This window comes from Panicum hallii, chromosome 1 (assembly GCF_002211085.1).
Source record: "Panicum hallii strain FIL2 chromosome 1, PHallii_v3.1, whole genome shotgun sequence".
NCBI classification, from domain to species: Eukaryota; Viridiplantae; Streptophyta; class Magnoliopsida; order Poales; family Poaceae; genus Panicum; species Panicum hallii.
Window position 1 is genome coordinate 3,689,353 of NC_038042.1, and position 18,811 is coordinate 3,708,163.

At 51.1% G+C, this 18,811-nt stretch overlaps 1 protein-coding gene across 1 annotated transcript; it reads left to right on the forward strand.

Moving 5' to 3' along the window:
* The first annotated feature begins 2,101 nt into the window (after nucleotides 1–2,101).
* Nucleotides 2,102–15,186, forward strand: LOC112884871 (pumilio homolog 3-like). Its single transcript, XM_025950491.1, has 9 exons — nucleotides 2,102–2,234; nucleotides 7,149–7,477; nucleotides 11,789–11,819; nucleotides 13,419–13,473; nucleotides 13,589–13,730; nucleotides 13,874–13,981; nucleotides 14,209–14,427; nucleotides 14,541–14,852; nucleotides 14,974–15,186. Exons 1-9 carry the CDS (start codon nucleotides 2,102–2,104, stop codon nucleotides 15,184–15,186), a joined length of 1,542 nt encoding a protein of 513 aa, XP_025806276.1.
* Nucleotides 15,187–18,811: the final 3,625 nt, after the last annotated feature.

Here is an 18,811-nt window from a genome sequence, read left to right on the forward strand (position 1 = left end):
CACGCACGCAGGGGGGGAAAGGGGCTGGCGTGGCTGGTGCGGCGAGCAGCCAAGGCCGGCGGTGTTCAGGAGCAGGAGGAAAACAGGGAGGAAGGGAGGAGGAAGAAAAGGGAGGGGAGGGAGAAAAGAAAGAAAGGAAAAGGAGAGAAAAGGAAAAAGGGAAAAAGAAATAAAGGGAAAGAAAGAAAAGAAAAAGAGAGAGGGAGAGGGGCCGGCGCCGGTCGCGGCGGTGACCGCGGCCGGTCGGCCACGCGGGGAAGCGCGCGGTGCGAGGGGGAACGGCGAGGGGAAAAGAAAACGCGTCAGCGCCAATCGCGGCCGCAGCCGCGGCCGATCGGCCACGCGCGCGCGGGATTCGCGCGCTGCGCGAGAAATGACTTGCGCCGGCGCTATTCGCGGCGGTGACCGCGCGCAGACGGCAGGCTTCCGAGCGGCGCGGGATGGGATGGCGATACGGTCAGGGGTTAGGGCTATGGTCTGGCGACGAGTGGTCTTTAATCGAAACGTTCTAACGCGTGATTTGATTTTGGTAAATTTTTAGGGCGTCACATTTTCTCAGGTCAATTGTGTGCCGGTTCGGGGTCCCGAACCGCGTCATCACAGACAATGGGACCCAATTCACGAGCCAGTACTTTCAGGAGTACTGTGAGGATATGGGCATTCAGCTCTGTTTCGCCTCAGTGGCGCACCCCAGGAGTAATGGCCAGGTTGAGCGGGCCAACGCTGAGATCCTCAGAGGGCTCAAGATCCGGACCTACTGTGACCTTGAGAAGCATGGCGCAAGGTGGATTGAAGAACTCCCAAGTGTGTTATGGGGGAACCGGACCACACCTAGCCGGGCAACAGGGGAAACCCCTTTCTTCTTGGTTTACGGGGCCGAGGCGTGCCTTCCCCCGGAGATCACCATGGGCTCTCTGCGAGTCTGGTCTTTTGATGAGGGAATGCAGGAACAGGAGCGTCGTCAAGATGTGGACCTCGTCGACGAGCGCAGATGGCGAGCAGCAGTCCGAAACGCACGGTACAACCAAGCGCTCCGGCGCTACCACCAACGGTTCGTGCGTAGTAGGGAGCTCCGGGTCGGGGACCTAGTCCTAAGGCGGATCCTGAACCGAGAGGGCATGCACAAGCTTTCCCCCAGCTGGGAGGGGCCCTTTAAGGTGACAAAGGTGTGCCGACCCGGATCTGTTCGTTTGGCTGCGGAGGATGGAATGCAACTGCCCAACCCGTGGAACATTGAGCACCTCCGTAAGTTCTATCCCTAGGACCTGATTGAGTGGGAATTTTCCCTTTGTAATTGGTAGCATCAACGTGCGGACCGGGGCGGTGGAGGTCCGCCCTCGTAAACCCGGCCCCTGGCGTACATCGCACAACGCTCCTGTACCAATTCATTAAGGGAAAGTTTGTTCTCGAATACGTCCTTGGAGTCTACATTTTTTCGCTTCTTGATTACACTAACCCCCCACATGTTCTCCGCGTCTGTGTCATAGCCGAGGCCTTTCTTAAGTTGTGTAGCTACGTCCCTGCCCCGGACCTCTGTTTCAAAGGAAAAAAGGAACCGGACCCCTGTTAACTGGCTCCAGGGAAACGCGCTCGCCCTTTGCTAGGGTCCAGGGCTGTGTAGCCGCTTAGCCTGGTTCCGCACCCTAAGCCTACACGCCCTGCCCTCCTAGGGTGAGCGCCGTTGCACCTTGAACCATGTACCAGGGGACCGGGACCCCTTCTAGCCCTTAAACATGGGTCCTAGAGCTCTGACTCGCTTCGCAACTTAGGAGGCCTCTGCTCGCCAGACCGAGAACCTGTGGGGATGTCTACTAAACGTCGATCGTAAGTTATGTGCAGGACCTCGGTTCTATGGCAGCTAGTCCCATCCTATCGCGACTACCTCCCAGGGGGCCACACGGGACCTCGGTATGCACAAGAATACCTTACAAACCGACAACAGGAAAACAGCTAAGTTTTTCACAAAAATTACGTTGAATACGCGTAATATTATAAGGTTATCTTACAATAACAAAAGTTATATTACAAAAGAAATAACTAAAAAATACTAGCACTACTGTTCTGGCGGTCCGGAGGCACTTCCACTCTCTGAAGGTTCGGGATGTCGTCGGAGGCGGGCCGCGACCATGTCCACCGCTTCCTGGACCCCTTCTCGCGCGGCGGCCGCTGTCGCCCGGAGGGGTCCGACCAGGACGGGCGTCGGCTGGACGGCAGGATCATGGCTCCGGAAGCTGGTGAGGATGTACTCCGCCACCCCCCGAGCGACTGCTCGTCCCTCTGTCTCCAGGAGGTCCTGGAGGCCGGCCTTCGCATCCTGTAGCCGCCTGGCGGTGGTGTCCAGCAGCTGGAGTGCGGCGCCGAATGGTGAAGGAGCCTCCGGTACCCAGATGGGGTTGACCCCGAGCGCCTCTAGCAGAGGGTTCACCGCGCCAACCCATCTTGTTAATCGGTTGGCGCCGGCGTGCTGCTCTGCCAGGAGCCCCTCCACCTTGGCCTCCCTCTCCTGGAGCGCTGCCTCGCGCTCCTGGAGCCTCTGGTACCCGGCTGCCAGCTCCTTCTCTACGGCCTCTTCCCGCTTCTGGAGCTCCTGCAGCCGGGCCACCTCCTCTGCCTCTCGGGCGGCCAGCTCTTCTTCTTTCTTCGCTGCCGCCGCCACCTGTTCTGCGAGGGAGGCCTGTTGCGCCTCGGCCGTTGTAAACGCCTCCCTCGCCGCCTCCGCCAGCTCCCGGGCAGCCCGCTCCCTGGCCGTCGCCGCCTCCTTCAGCCTCTCCGCGACGATTTGCGCCTCGAGGGCCTCCTTTTCCCGCCGGTTGGCTGCTTTCTCCCGCTCGAGCGCTGCTGCCTCTCGATAGCGCGCCTGCTCCAGCTCCTCCCGCAGGAGCTCGTGTCCCTGTGCGAGCTTGGCGCGCTCTTCAACGTAGCGGGCGGAGACAGTGTTGATGCGGTCCCCCAGGCGGACCTCCCAGTCGGAGAGCCGCTGGCGCTCCGCCTCCAGCTTCTCCCACTCCCGTCGCATGCCAGCCTCTAGCTCCAGTTGAGCTTGTTGGCATTTGGCTATGAGCCGGGGGAGTGGGACCTCCGCTGTGCTCGGGAGGAGAGGCCTCCCCAGCACCACCTCCGGTTCCTCCTCCTCCGCTGGTGGGGCGGCGCTACTGGCGACTTCGGCGGCCTCCGGAGCCGCAGCCTCTGCTGCCTCCGGAGCCGCCACCTCCGCTGCCTCCGGTGCCGCCGTCGCCGCTGCCTCTGGCCTAGCAGCCTCCGCCGTAGCAGCGACCCCCTCAGCTACCGGTTCGGCTGGGGAAGGCCCGACCTCGGCGCCCGGCGCTGTGGCCGGGGCCTCTGCCGTCGCAGTGGGCCTGATCGCCTCCTCCTGGGGGGCGGCTTCTGGACATGGCGGCATGGTAGCCTCCAGCTCCGGACCACTGGGTCCGGAGGCTTCTGGGGCTGCTCCTGGCGGAGGCCCTGCTGGAGCCGATGCCGAGGACTCCGGCGCTGGCTGGGGGCCGGGTCCCCCAGTTGAAGCATTTGAAGGTTGCGGCCTGCCGTACCACCTGTTTGGTTAAGCACCAGAAGCTGAGGAAGAAAATGAAAAACCTTGATAAGACCACTTACGGGAAGTCGTACCACTCCCATCTGCCCCGGGCGGCCGGGGGGACCTTCCTCCCTGCCGAGGACCCCCCGGACCTTTGGGGGCCGTCCCCGGCCTTCGAACCTCCTGGCGGCAGCGTTGGGGACGGAGGTCTGTTCTCGGGCGGCCGCGGTGGTGTCGCTGGACGCGGCCCTGGTGGTGGTGGCGGTGGAGTCTGTCGTCCCGGTGGAGGCCGGTGCTGTGGGAGAGGAGGAACAGCACCGCTCTGCTCCTCCACTCCCGTGGTTTTCTGGCGCTTGGGCGCCGGCTCCCCCACCAAGGAGCCGTCGCCTCGCTGGAGCCTCCGGGACTTGCTCCCTTCGGATTGGCTGCGCCGCTCGGGTGCCGCCCCCTGAGCCTCGCCGTTCCTTTGGGCCGGGGCAGCACCCGCACAGTCTTTCTGCCGGTGCTCTGGCACCGGCGCTTTCTCTTTTCCCTTCCCGCCGGGGGCCGGACCTCTGGGTCCCGGCTCCCCGGCACCTCCGCTGGGGCGTTGCTGGCGGTCCGGTGTGGCGCCAGGGATCTGGAGCCCGCGGTTGGGGTCCCCCCCCCCAGTTGCCGGACCGCCAGGCCGCCCTCGTCCAGGGTCGGCATCGACGCCAGGACCGTTGACCGCAGAGCCTGGTCCTCGCACAGGGCCTTCACCCCGCTCGGGAGGACCAGGGACTCTGGAACGAACGCCTCGCCGGTCATCGCCCGGATCGCCGCCTCCAGCTCCGCCCGGGTGAAGTCGCCGCCGGGCCCCCGCGCGATCCTGCAGCAGTCGTTTAGCCCCGTGTACACGTAGGCCATCCGGGACCGATGCTGCAGGGGGGCGATTCGTCGCTTCAGGAAGTCGCCCAGCACCATCATAGAAGTCAGGCCGCTCCTTGCCAGCTTCTTGATCCGGTTCAGGACTGGGTCGAGCTCTACCGGAATTGACGGCCTGGCCTTCCAGGTGCTCCGGTCGCTCTGGGGGCCCCCTTCCGGCAGTTCTAGGCGGTCGTGGGGGTCCGTCACCGCAATGACCCAGCCTTCACGCCAGTCCTCCCACTTGGAGCTGGAGAAGGCGGCGATGTAGGCGCCCGACATCCCGTGCCGGAGTTGGAAGTAGTAAGCGCCGATCTCGCCACGCTTCTTCCCGGTCCCGACCAGGGAGTAGAAGTGCTTGAAGATGGTGGTGCAGGGGCGCACCCCCACGAACATCTCCATGAAATGGGCGAAGACCGCCGCGAGGAGAACGGAGTGGGGGGTGAGATGATGAAGTTGGAGGCCGAACTCCTCCAGGAGCAGGAGGAAGAAGGAGGAGATCGGAGGAACCAACCCGCACATAATGTACGAGTTGAAGAGGACGAACTCCCCCGCGGCAAGCTCGCGGAGGGGGACCTCGCCGGCCTTGACCTTCCCGACATTCGCCGGCGCGGTCCACCCTAGAAGGCGCCGCACCGCGTCCAGCTGATCCTGGGTCTGGAAGCGGCGCGGGAAAGGAAGTGAAGCCATGGAAATTGTTGGGGTGGATCGCGAAGGAGCAAGGTAGAGAGAGGTGCCGGGCGCAAGGAAGCTGATCGCGAGAAAGGATGCGGAGACGAAGGGGCGCTACGGCGTCTGTTGTTGGCGAGAGCGAAAAGATAGCCGTTCCCTTCGGCGCATACCTTTTATGCAAAAGACTGCTCCTCCCTTTGTGTCCCGCGGCGACCGAGGGGAAGCCGAGCGGTCGCCAGCGCCGCCTTCCCCTACCCTCACACTCAATGACCGGTGGGCTCGGGTCCACCAGTCATTGGCGTGGGCGCTGGAGGATCGTGGGAAGGGCGGAATCCGAACCGCCCGAGCCGCGCGGCGGGCTCGAATGAGACAAGAATCTGAACCGTCTGACGCGCACGGTGCGCGCGGAGGACGGGTCCCTCGGGGTTCCCGCTACGGGCGAAAGGACATCCGTGCCCTCGCCTGGCGGGAACGAGCTGTACACCCGGCGCGATGCTGGGATTTGGCCCCACCTGCGGGTTCATCCCTCTCCCGAGGTGGGCCCGGGGGCCTCTGTCGGTACATACAGATAGGGGTACCTCCTGCTAGGGTGTCCAGGCCCTGGTACTTCTCATAATCCACGCTCCCCCTCGCCTCTGGGCCACGTGGCATACGGCCTCCGGGCCTGACTGCTGGGACCACGGTCTCCGGACCCTCCCCGAGCTCCGTGAGGTCCGGGGCCTTTGCACACCCACGTGGGCGGGAGAGCTCTCGGGTAACCCCTGCGGACCCGGCCACCCCTGGGAGGTCCGGGGCCGCCACGTGTGATGGCCAGACCATCACAGGTCAGCCCGCTCCGGCCGGCCACGGGGGCCCCGGACCCCTCTTTCCCCCGGGAAGGGGTCCGGTGCCGCCATGTGCTGCCCGGCGGGAGGAGCGGGGCTGACCCCGCCGCGTGCCTGCGGCCGGAGGCCCCTTACGGGTCGCCTCTCCACCTACCAGCATTCAATGCGGTAGGTGAGTTGGGCGCGCCAAGGTCAAAAGGTGCGGCCTGCCACTGACACACGGGGCAGGTAAGCTGACACCACGGTAAGCCCGCCTGATCTGAAGGCGGCGCGTCGTATCACCGCGCACAGTGCGCGGACTGTGTGCAGTCCCGTCACGGCGCTGCGCGTGTGATGATGGTCTGTAATAGGCGTGCTAAGGCTTGCGCTGTAACAGTGCGCATGGCACGAGTCAGCGCTGGCTCGCCCCCTGACTGGAGGTTCGATCCCAACAGTGACAGCACGGCTTCACTGTTGGGCAACGCTGACACCGAACACTGTACAAGACAAGGCTGTACACGGCCGTATCCCGACTGTGGATACGCACATCAACTCCCCGATCGAGAGGACTACGGAGAGGAGCTCGAGGAGATGACCTCCATATCTCTCGTAGAACAAGCTCCTGTTGGCCGAACCCACATGTCGGGGTCCCGCTCAGTGTAAGCATCCCCCTTGGACTATAAAAGGGAGAATGCACTCGTTAGAACACGGGATCAAAAACACTCACGCTAGACGTTCTAAGTTCAAGGTTGCATAAGCACAAGCTGTATGCTAGGCTTCACCCAGGCTTCTTCAAGCAAAACAACACCAAAGTGGACGTAGGGTGTTACGCTTCGGCGGCCCGAACCACTCTAAATCTCTGTGGCCTTCCTGCGTTCATCTGTTCGCCGATCGAGCGCTCCTAAGTCTCCTCCAAACCCATCCTTAACTAGGATTAGGCGGGTGCTTTCCGCCACCCGGCTGGAGAATTCCTCCGACAGTTGTAATGATAACAAGTTAAAGACCTAAGCAAGTTTTTGATCTTTTTGGATATCTGGAATGCTTGGATGTCCTCCAGCATTTTTTCTAAACATTGATGTCCTACTGCATTTTTTTCTAAACATTGATGTCCTCCTACAATTTTTGTTCTAATAATTTAATGTTATAAAGATAGGGGAGTGGATTCTATCCCACCTGGTGGCATGTTTAATTTTTTTGACTAAAAGGAGAAGCCCCTCAAGTTTATTTTTCAATCAATGGTAATGAGTATAACACAGGTTACTATTTTGCTGATGATATATACCTGGAATGGGATGCCTTTATGAAAACTATACTGGTTCCTCAAGCTGAGAAGCATAAGGTTTTTGCCAAGCAGCAGGAAGGGGCTAGGAAAGATGTGGAGCGTGCTTTCGGGGTACTGCAGTCACGTTTTACCATTGTTCGTCAGCCTGTACAATTGTGGAAGCGCAAGAGCGTTGGGAGAATCATGTTAGCTTGTGTGATTCTCCACAATATGATAGTGGAAGATGAAAAAGAAGAGGCGACCATCCAGACTGACTTGAATGAGAGTCCAGGGGCATCATTTGCTCTACCCCCTGAAGTGAATGTTGGTGGCAATTTATGCTTCGGTGATGTGCTGCGTAGAAAAGCTGCTCTCCATTCACATCCGCAGCATACCCAACTGAAAAATGATCACATCGAGCACATATGGCATAAGTTTAGAAATAGGCATCATAATTAATCATGGTATAATACTACTGCACATTTCTATGTTTTCCAATTAACATTTCGTCAACATATTTTCTTACAAACATCTGTTATTTCAGAACCTTGCCATGATATGGTCATTGCTGGTGGTGCTACTGGTGTTCCTTGTTCTGTTCATTAAGTGAAATTTTTTATTTCAGGTTTATTCATTTTTCCACTTTTCAACTTGCAGTGTTGCTATTGAACTGCTGATACAAAACAACTTGGCTGCTCCTTTCTACGGAAGATCCAAGCATGGTTGTGCCTTTATTGTCGTCATTTAGATCAATAACCAGTGTCTTGTGTTGCCTAAGAACTTATTTAGTATCACTGTTGTTTAATTATATTTCCCAAGGCTTTTGTATTGCTTATTGTCAGTGTCATGGTGATATCTGTCATCATATTATCTACTAGTTAATATGAATTATATTTTCGTTGATGTGTTTGGTATATCCCAATGGTCCCTAGATAAGCATGTGTGGTTTCTGTATTGTGTTGATTCATACATGGCCACAAAGTCTTGATCACATCAGATTGTATGTACATATCTGCATTACGTGCTTGCTCTTAAATGCTATGACTCTCTTAGCCAACCTAATAGCCAACTCTATTATACGGACCGGCTGTGCTGAAGGCTCAATGTGACGTAGCTTGCGCCGCCATCGACTGATTTGTTTCTTGTTTGAGGTAACCATCACCTGATTTATTACTTTCTTATTATCATAGTTGGTGTTTCCTATCGTATATGTGTAATCTTGCTCTTTTCCTTGCTAGCGCCTCTCCACTAGATCTATGGTCTGCGCTACAACGAGCACATCATCCTATCCGTACAGCTTAACACCACTACATGTTGAAGATTATCATAAGGTAAATCACTATCTTCTAAATCGGCATCCTCAAGGTTGAGCCTCGAATTTTCAAGTACTTTTTCTGACGAGTGGTGATCTCTAATCTTGCTTGTTTAGGGCCAATAGGTGCCCTAGGTTTCCCATTGGCTATTGGCAATATGATTTAGGTCCCGTATACTCCTAAATTTTTCCTACCCTGAGGATCATAGATTTATTCATGAGGTGGAGGAGCTAACAACCCCACTGGACTTTAGATCTAAAATGTGGTACGGTATGCCTACAAGATTTTTTTATTTCTAAGAATGTGGAAAAGAGATTTCCTGTTTCTCAAAGGTTTAGCGGTTGACACTAGGCCTAAGAACATCTAGCTCGTCTTGGGCCCATTGGGCTAAGCCCAGCCCACATGGTTATCGAGCATGGTGCTGGTTTTGCTGGCTCGAAGACAAACCGAACTGGGTGAGCCTGTCCTAACTATTTATTTTTATTTATTTTACATGCAAAAATGTGTGGCGGCCCCACGCGTTAGGTCTGAAACACCTTGGACATTTTATCAGTCCGCCTGCATTTTCCTTAGGTTTAGTTGATACACCTCTAAGGTTCTCCCATACCACAAGGATCTTAGTGCTAGCTAGCTAGGTAATGGAGGTAACCCAATTTGGGGTCGGTTAGGGAGGAGCGGTGTGGGCTATGGCGAGTTTCACATTAGACCCAGAGGAACAGTGTGCGATGCGGAGAAGCCATGACCGCTAGCAGCCTCCAAGGAGGAGTGACATCACGATGAGCAACACAAAGGGCGAGCGGCCGCCAGCAAGCTACTCGTATTTAAAGTTTATCTTTTTCCCTTAAAATTTTTCTTTTATCCCAAAAGTTGTTAAATAATTTTTTATAAAACCTTTTCATTTTAGGAAATTTTATTTGGAAAAGCTATTACCAAACACTTTTCTGGAAAAATATTAGAAGTTTTTGAAAAAAATATTCTAGCATTTTTTTGGAAAAATATTAGAATACTTTGGGTAAATTTTGTTGTTAGAAAAAAATCAACTGAAAGGTCATTTCAGTAAATTTTCTAGTTGAAGCTTTTTCCACAATATTTTGTCCTAAAAGTTATTTTATTAACGTTTTCGGTAAATGTATGTTCAAACCTTTTTATAGTAACTGTGCTAATTATATTTTTGTAAAAAATAGAATAACTTTTGTATGTAAAGTTATTTAAATATATTTTTTCAGATAACTTTATTATTGCTTGTGAGTTGTGAGCGAAGCTTTGAGATTGGGGGTGGGAGGCAGGTGGGACCTCATTTGTCTTGTAGCACAGAAGGCAGGCGCCAGACGCTTACCAAAGAGACTGCCGGAAATCGTGCATTGTGTCCGTAGGGAGCAGCCATAACAAAAATGCTCATTAGAGTTTACATACAAATTTTACTCTGATGCTTAGAGTTTACAAACAACGATATTATTGTCTCTTAAAAGAAAATGCTATTTTTATAATAGGGTAAATTACTTACTATGGGCATTGCACTTTGATTTGCATGATACAATTCTTAAGCAAGGATTTACCTTTGTTCCATTATCGGTAGATCTGTAGAAAAAATTTACTTTGAGAAGCTTTCCTTTGACGCAGCACTAGCTATGACTCATTGTCCATTTAACCTGTGCGTGGTAATGCACAAGAAGTATCCATGTTTTTTTTTTGAAATAAGGTATCCATGTTAGTATGCTCATTTTTTGTTTTCTAGGAACTATTCTGTTGCACTTGCTGCTAGTACTTGCTCTTCATTAAGAAGTAATTCTCTCTATGTTACTGAGCCTTGCTGTTTCCTCCTCAGGTGGATCCAATCGGTGGTGACCTTTTGACTCCAGGTCATCTAAAGGAGTCTAGCAGTATAACTGCAACTCTCTATTCAGGCAAGGAGACACCAACAGCCTATGTGTACCTGCTACAGGGACTGGGAGATGTACAATTTGACCTCTTCTTCATAAGCAATGGATCATCAGGACAACAACGAAAAAGAAACTACTATTGCTCAGGTCAAGATGAGCAATGGAGAAAGCACCGTGTGTGATTCTGGTGGTCTTTTCTCAGGGGCTCAGTCTTTCGGTGCTCCAGGAAAAGTTGTGCAAGACTTCGAAGCTACACTGCTGAGACAGCATGCCAGCATGAAGAGAAATGGACATTTATTTGCGTTCCAGGTGGCATATCATCGTGCACGCAATGATCATAACCAGGCCAATTGTGGGAGAGTCCTTCAGCATGATATGAAGTGTCATTGTGCTACGGTTGCTCCAGTTGCATATTATAGGGACAATTCAACAAATACAGATACTTCGGTTATTCAGAAACAAAGAGTTTCTTATGGTTCCTCTCAAGTTCAGCAGTTTGGAGCAGGGGCGAAGCCAGGAAATTTTATCAGCGCAATGTAATTAATCCATACTTTTGAAACTATAATTTTATGGATAACACAATGAAACCTAAATGATGACATTTTATTTTTTTAGTCAACGGGGGGGAGAGCATCCCCACCTGAATCATTTTATTATGGCCCCTAACAGCCCGCATGATAATCAAAGTTTTACAATATTTGCCTAGCATAAGGCGATTTGTGGCATGACCACGTATAACAACACGTCCTAGCTCAAGGACTCAAACATGGCATAACCACTGATAGAAGAACTACAACTCACGACATCGGGCATCGAGTTTGGAAGCGGCGAGCCTGCAATTAACTTGATGTGCGGAGGTGGGCACCTCCCTGCGCACCGGGCGCAATGCTTTTGCTGCACATCAGGCGTCGCTTTCGAAGCACCGGCCAAGTGTAGGAGGGATAGAACCGCAGCAACGAGTCGTCGTCAAAACCGGCTAGATTCCGGCAAGGCTTTCGCTAGCGACTCCATCGACCATGTACCTCGTTGCTTGAGCCCTCAACGGCTAGTGTGATGTAGCGAGGCACACTACCATTGACCATTGTCGGCATGACGAGCAGGGTCGCCCTTGTGCTGTTGAGAGCTCACAAAGACCAACGCCGTTGTCGCGCCGCCCCACGGAAGCCTCTTCAGAGGGGCATCGATGCACCGGTTGCACGTGATAGCCGCAAAGCTGTGTCGGCCACCCCCTCCAACCAGGCAGCATATGGGGCCGGACCTAGCTGCACCGCTCATGTTACACCGCCGCACCTCGAGGCTGTCGCCGACCACCGCCGCCGCCGTACCTTGTTGCTTTGAGCCCTCAGCGGCTTGCACTATGCAACGTGGCACACCACCATGGGCCAATGTCGCGCCCAGATGTGCACCCTGTTATATGAATCCTTGATGATTCGTACGAACAGCAAGGCACGTCATCGCCAATGGTTGCCGTCTGTTGCTGACCATATCGTCGTCGAAGAGCAGCACGCATCGAGCACCACGGGGACGTCCTGCAGCAGCCCCTCGGTGCGCTTCCAGAGGCAACCCCAACAGGCCTTAAGGCGCTGCAACGCGTTCCTCGCCACGGCGCGCACGCCGCTGGCCTGCGCCGTGGACGGGCGCGGCACTAGGGTTAGGCTACGCCCGAGTCGCTCGCGCGGGCCCGGGGGTGCCGGATCCGGCCACCACGGGCACCCGCCTGCACGCTGCCCGTGTAGATCCGGCCCAGGGGACGCCGAATCCGACCCCCAAGACGCCAGATCTACTGCCCCAAGGCGTTGCCGCCGCCATGTCCAGCACCGGCGCCCGACGCGCATAGGTCTAGGGCGCATTCGCGCAGTGACCCCTGCACCGGCAGCGACGTGGTGCAGGAGGAGGGGCAGGGTGCGGCAGGAGGGGCAGCGCCTGCGGCAGCGTGGAGGGCGGTGGTCGCGGCGGAGTGGAGGGGCAGCGGCCACGGTGCTGAGGTAGAAAAAGGGCCCAGCCGTCGCCATCCTAGCAGCCGCGCGAACTTCCGGCGGCGGCGAGGGGGCAGAGGGGGCCGGGAGGGGCCGCGGCGGCGGCGGGATGCGGGTCCGCCTGAGTCGCCCCTGGAGGACGACGGGGGGGGGGGAGGGGGAGGGAGGGGGATGATGACATATTATGAAATTGTTAAAGTTTACAATAATAATTATGCTTTACAATTGCAATTCCTCACTACCACTATGGCCATCCATCTTATAAAAAGCGAACACTAAGGCCAGTCTCGGTGGGGGTTTCATAAGAAGTTTTATGGACATTAAATATTTTTTCACATTAGGAAATTTGCTAACATGATAGGGTAATTATGAGGAGAGAGGAGGGAGAGTTTCATAGGATGAGAGAGAAGTTTCATCACCGTTACAGTCTTCTAGCACAGTTACCAAGTTCTCAATCTTGGTAACTATATAATGAAACTATGCACTGCAGTCAGTCTCGATGGGGGTTTCATAAGGAGTTTCATGGGTATTAAATATTATCCATATCAGCAAATGTGCTGACATGGCAGGGTAATGACATGGCAGGGTAATTATAAGGAGAGGAAAGGGAGAGTTTCATATGATGAGTGAGGAGTTTCGTCACCATTACAGTCTTCTGTCACAGTTATGAAGTTCTCAGTCTTGGTAACTATGCAATAAAACTATGCACTGCGGTCAGTCTTAACGGGGATTTCATAAGAAGTTTTATGGATATTAAATATTATGCCATATCAGCAAAATTTGCTGATATAGCAGGATAATTATGAGAGAAAAGGGAGAGTTTTATGGGATGAGAGAGAAGTTTATCACCAGAACACTCCTCTAGCACGGTTACCAAGTTCTCAGTCTTGGTAACGTGCACTAAAATAAAACCATGTACTGAGACTGACCTAGCATCATCATTTGGAATATTACGCAAGAACCACTATCATGAGTTATCAAAACAATTAGTCGCTTACTTGACATTTTGCATTTGCTAAAAAAAATAGGTTTGGAGGCCCACCGGACAATGACCATGCTTATGTTCAGCTCCTTCAGCAGAAGATGGGGACTCCAGTGCACACTGCTTCCCTCAGGCTCAAGCACATTAGGGGCCAAGTAGTTGCTTTCTGGTACGCAAACCATTTAAAATTTAAAAACCCTTGATTATATTTGCAGCTAATATCAACTTGTGATTAATGAAAAATTATGCATATGCAAGGCTCCTTACTGTAATTTTTCATACAGTGCTAATGCCAAGGGGAGCCGCTTTATACAGCGGGCAGTTGACGGGGCAACAACAGAAGAGATCATTATGGTCTATAAGGAAATCATGCCTTATGTTCGCACGCTCGCTGTTGACATGTTTGGAAATCATGCAGTCCAGAAGGTTAGAAGGTTAAGTTTCTCCAACTCTGATCCAATATGTGCATGCTTATTTTTTTTTCTTCTTTTACTAGAATTCTGAAGCAGCAGGGCATAAATTGATCTTGAACTCCCATAGTAACTACTAACCTGTCAATTTTCCATCAGATTCTTAACCATGGCCAACGATCCTACAAGAGGATATTCATCCGCCATCTGATGGGTGATGTGTTAGGTCTGAGCCTTCATATGTACGGTTGCCGGGTCATACAAAAGGTAAACTCAAGAATAGAATTTCCCTTTATTTAATAGCAGCTCAGATTGAGAAATGCTTTAGATGGCCTATAGCCTCTGTTGTTTTTACTGTTCATCATATATATGTTTTTGCTAAGTTTGTGCTTGATATTCAGATAACTGATAGCTCTGTAATTTCCTTTCCTAGTTAGTCTGTCAAGTGATCGACCCAACGTTCTCTTTTTTTATGGATTTGCTGTCTTGTTTAGGCTTTTGAAGTAGCAGAACACGACCAGAAATTGGTCATGGCCATGGAGCTCGATCGGAAGGTGCTGAGATGTGTTCGCGACCAGTACGCGAACTACGTGATCCAGAAATGCATCGAGTGTGTGCCATCCAAGCATATCCAGTTCATCTTCCGGAGCCTCTACGGCGTCGGCAAGGCCAAGATGCTATCCACCCATCCTTATGGGTGCCATGTTGTTCAGGTTGCTCATTGCTTATTCTGTCAGTTCCAGTTTCTGCCATCTTCATTACTACTTATCATCAGCTCATCACTCGCTGCTTCGTGTTCGTTTGTGTTTGCTGATCATGTTCCCAGAAAGTGCTGGCCTACTGCAACCCGGAGATCCATCACGCCATGACGGCAGAGATCATCGAGTCCGTTCAGATGCTATCTGCAGACCGATTCGGAAACTACGTGGTGCAGCACCTGCTGGAGCACGGAGGCGCCGCTAGGAGGTCAACGATGGTGGAGAAATTTGCCACGCAGATCGTGGCCATGAGCTACCACAAGTATGCCTCGAATGTGATCGAGAAGTGCCTGACCTTCGGCTGCCACCATGACCGGCAGCTCATCACGAGCGAGATCATCGCCGCTGGCGGCGGCCAGCACTTGGACGACCACTTCATGGTTGGTGATGGTGACCTCTGATCCATCCATCGATTTCCCTTTGCTTGCTTGTACTGCTAATAGGAATTGCAGCATCAGAAAATGACCAAAATGTGATGTGAATGTCGTGATGAACTTGCAGGACATGATGATCGACCCGTACGCCAGCTCGGTGATCCAGAAGATGGTGGTGACGGCGGAGGAGCGGCAGGTGCGCGTGCTGGTGGGTGTGGCCAGGAGCAACGCGGCCAAGCTGATGAGGTACACGCACGGGAGGCGCGTCATCGCCGCCATTGAGAGGTTCCTCGCAGCCAGGGGTACGCACGCCATGCCTTGTCCTGGTTACCGTTGCTGATGAGGAGGTTCGTGGGTCCTGCTGTCTGCTGACTGCTGCTGCTATTGTTGTTGTTGAAGCGAGGGCCCAGTGCAAACTCCAACCCGTGGCCCAGTGAAAGAAGGCCCACCAGTCAAGTTGGCTGGTGCCTGGTGGTCGGTGAAGAAGAGGTGGGCTGCCAGTAGGGAATTCTTATGTGAACAAAGCTTCGTCGATGAAAATTCTTTGTGGTGGAGCCTTAGATTCAAGTCTTAGACTTAGTTTGGCTCCTTGCATTTTCGGCTATTTGCTCAGTAAGTGGTGACTTCATTCAGTGAGATACTTATAACGAGATACTTACAGTGACTTCGTTAATCTCAAGATCAACTAGCTCATGTGTCGTAGGTCTTCATAGATGTGTTTGCCTGCGGGGGTGTGGGTGAGACAGCATATGTACCTGTATTTTGTTTTCTTATTAGAAAAAAGAGAAAAGTCTTTAAGCTACTGTTGTTGCCGTTCATCAGTACCTAGCAGGTCCTCCGCAATTGCGCAGCTAGAATGCGATCCATCGTAGTGCAATTTAGCATGTACTTTCCTCACCCTATTCTCTCCCTTCCCTGATCTCGAATCCATATTTTTCATCAGTTCTTTGTCGCTAGAAGTAGCTGTTCTACCATCAGAGATCTGCGAGCTATGTCTTGCTTCACTGCTTGTTCACGCCATAGCCTCGAGCTACCGAGTTCAAACCTGCTGCAGCAGCTCATTCACTTACGTGTCCTGCTTCGGGATCAAGAGATTGGTCAGTTGGTCACTGTTCCTTGTCGCTCCGGGCAGTGGGGACACACTTCCTTTCCTGTCAAGGACAACATATTAGTGAAATAAAAGGTCCCTTTGCAGGGGTTCAACAGCGGCAAAGAAAAAAAATCTGATTAATACGAAAAACACATTTATAAGTGCAAAGGAAGTTGGTTACATACTTTGCTCATGTGAGAGGCGGTGAAAAGATTCCTGTAGTACGTATCAGATTTCACATGACAGAATCGGCTGTACCCTGCGGCACTTTTTTTTGGTTTCTTGAGAAGTGAGTGCTCGATCCATTGACTGTCGTATTGCATTGGTGCGTGCATGCACTACACCTATCCTGCAGAAAGACACAAACTGCCAAGGCGAAGTTGGATTGAGCAGGCGAAATTCATCATCATCTATGTCACACCACAAATAATAAAGTGTGGAACCATTATTTGGCGTAAAAAAATCGCCATCACTTTGTTAAGTGCAATATGCACGGACCATGCGTATGGAGACACGTCCCAAGATGGAGCATCACCTGTCAACTGTCATATCTGACCATCATGCCAAGTGTAGGATATGTTTCTTATAAGTTATGTATAATACCAAAATAATTGGTCTACAACGAGTATCATTGTAATTGAAAAAGATCAATTATTGGTGAATATTCCACACTATCTACACTCTCAAGCCTTTATTCGAGCACCAATTAACACGCGCATATATAGGTATAGGCTCCGGCATGTGGATTTTTATAAATCCTAATGCTATACATGTATACCAGTACAATTATTTATAAATACGATAAATAGTTGTACTAGTCAAGCCTTTTTATTGTAAGGTTGAGCACTGTGCACCGTCACCTTTTTTTTGTTCCTAATTCTATTGTAGCTAGGAGCGAGCCTAGGAAACCTTTTCTGCCCATAGGCAAACGCATGCACATATGTGGCTGTCGACGTCGTGTACCTTGTCTGATCGACAGGGAAAAGGGGGGGGGGGGGGGGGGGGGGGGGTTCGTTCTTGATGGTTGGTTAGGAGTGACCTGCGTCCCAGGAAACCTTTCTCAACCATAGACCTTCAAGTGTATTGGGCATGCACGATACGGGCGTGTATTAATTTGTTCGGTATGCCGGCCATGAGAAGTTCGTGGCAGACAGCGGAAAATGATTTTTAAAAGTGTCCAATGGTATAGCCAGTAATAGTTGTTTCTTTGCTAAAACTGTGAATTTATCACCGTAGAAAGTGGGGTTTGATTTTGAGTTTTGAGGGGGAAAAAAGAGAAAGTGGGTGGTCTTTCAGGATTTCCTATTCCCGAGGCTACACAAAAGAGAACGATGTGCATATATGATCGACCTTTTTCCCATGTAAAAGTCTGTGTTAAGAGTAAAGGCTTGATCATGGCTGGAAACAGGTGCAGCTAAGCTCATCTAGATTGGTCCAAAAGGGTATAATAGTCATTTCACTAGTGTTACAATTGATTAAAACATGAGGGTATAAAGAAAGTAAAATGGCCAAATGATATAGTGGCAGCAAATCGTCAATTGCGCTGGCACGGCTAGGATCCTTAAATGCCACTCTTTTATCAAGACTCTTTTCCATAGTACTCTATTATTTTCAAATTATAGTTCGTTCTACCTTTGTCAAAGTTAAACTTGTATAACTTTGATCAAGTTTATAAAAAGAGAATCAACATTGACAACTCGAATTAGTTTCATTGAATCCACCATATATACGAAATGTCTTATGCATTTATTTGGTATCATAGATGTTATTATACCGTTCTATATACTATATACTTGGCCAAAATTATACAAGGTACTTTGACTTAGGGTAAAAATAAAGTGAACTATAATTTGATGAAACGAGGGAGTAGATAAAATTTACAGCATTGCAAAGAGTTCACTCGTAAAAACATTATGGTACGCATTGCCTTTTGGTTTTAGTGCATATTGGCATATATATTACGATGATGGGGACTTTAAGCATTGGGTTCCGGTTGTGGATACATCCAATACTTTTTCTCCCAGCTGGGTTGATGATAACATCTGCAAGTGACATGAATAGAAATTTGCCTCTATTCTTTTCATGGCGATCGTGACACAGAAATTGAGACCCGTCCACATTGGATCGATCACAAGAAGATATCCTTTCTTAATCTCTCCAAGTGGTTTCAGAAAGTTTGCCAGTCCTTTATCTAAAGAACAAAGAAACAGTACGGTACTAGCGGTAGAGTACCAAGAAAAGGAGTGGTCATTTTGTTTCAAACCCATAAATTAAATGGGAGGTGATTGGGGACTTGCCTTTTCTTTGTGCGCTTCAAGTTTAATCACTTCATGCTAAGTGGCTAACCATATGAAAAGTAGATGCCGCCAAAGATGGAACAAGTACTGTAGTCTCCATTCCACAAACATGCAACCAGACGAAAGTTTAGAGGAACGGCCTAAAAGCATGTTTGGAAGTAATCTCTTGCACATCACATTCAAGCATCCATATATGCTTAGCTGAACACGGTAGCAAAGGCTGAGCAAACAGTAGCTATGCATAACACTTTCTTGCACATCACATTTAAGCATCCACATATGCACATAGCCACACAATCTGTTCAAAAATTCATAAAGGAACCAACCTTGCCAACCATTGGTAGATATGGAGACAGGAGAGTTATGTTCCCTAGCTAACAAAAAGACAACTATCAACTGACCTTTTTTTTAACCATTAGCATCTTTAAAAATTCTCCAAAATAATAAACAAGGACAAGCCTTGATCTCATTCTATTACAAAATGTTACGGAATATTCTGCAATTATGAAGAAATGAGCTAGCTCCCACATGCGAAACCCCACTACTATTACTAATCTCTCATAAAACCATTTCTTCCT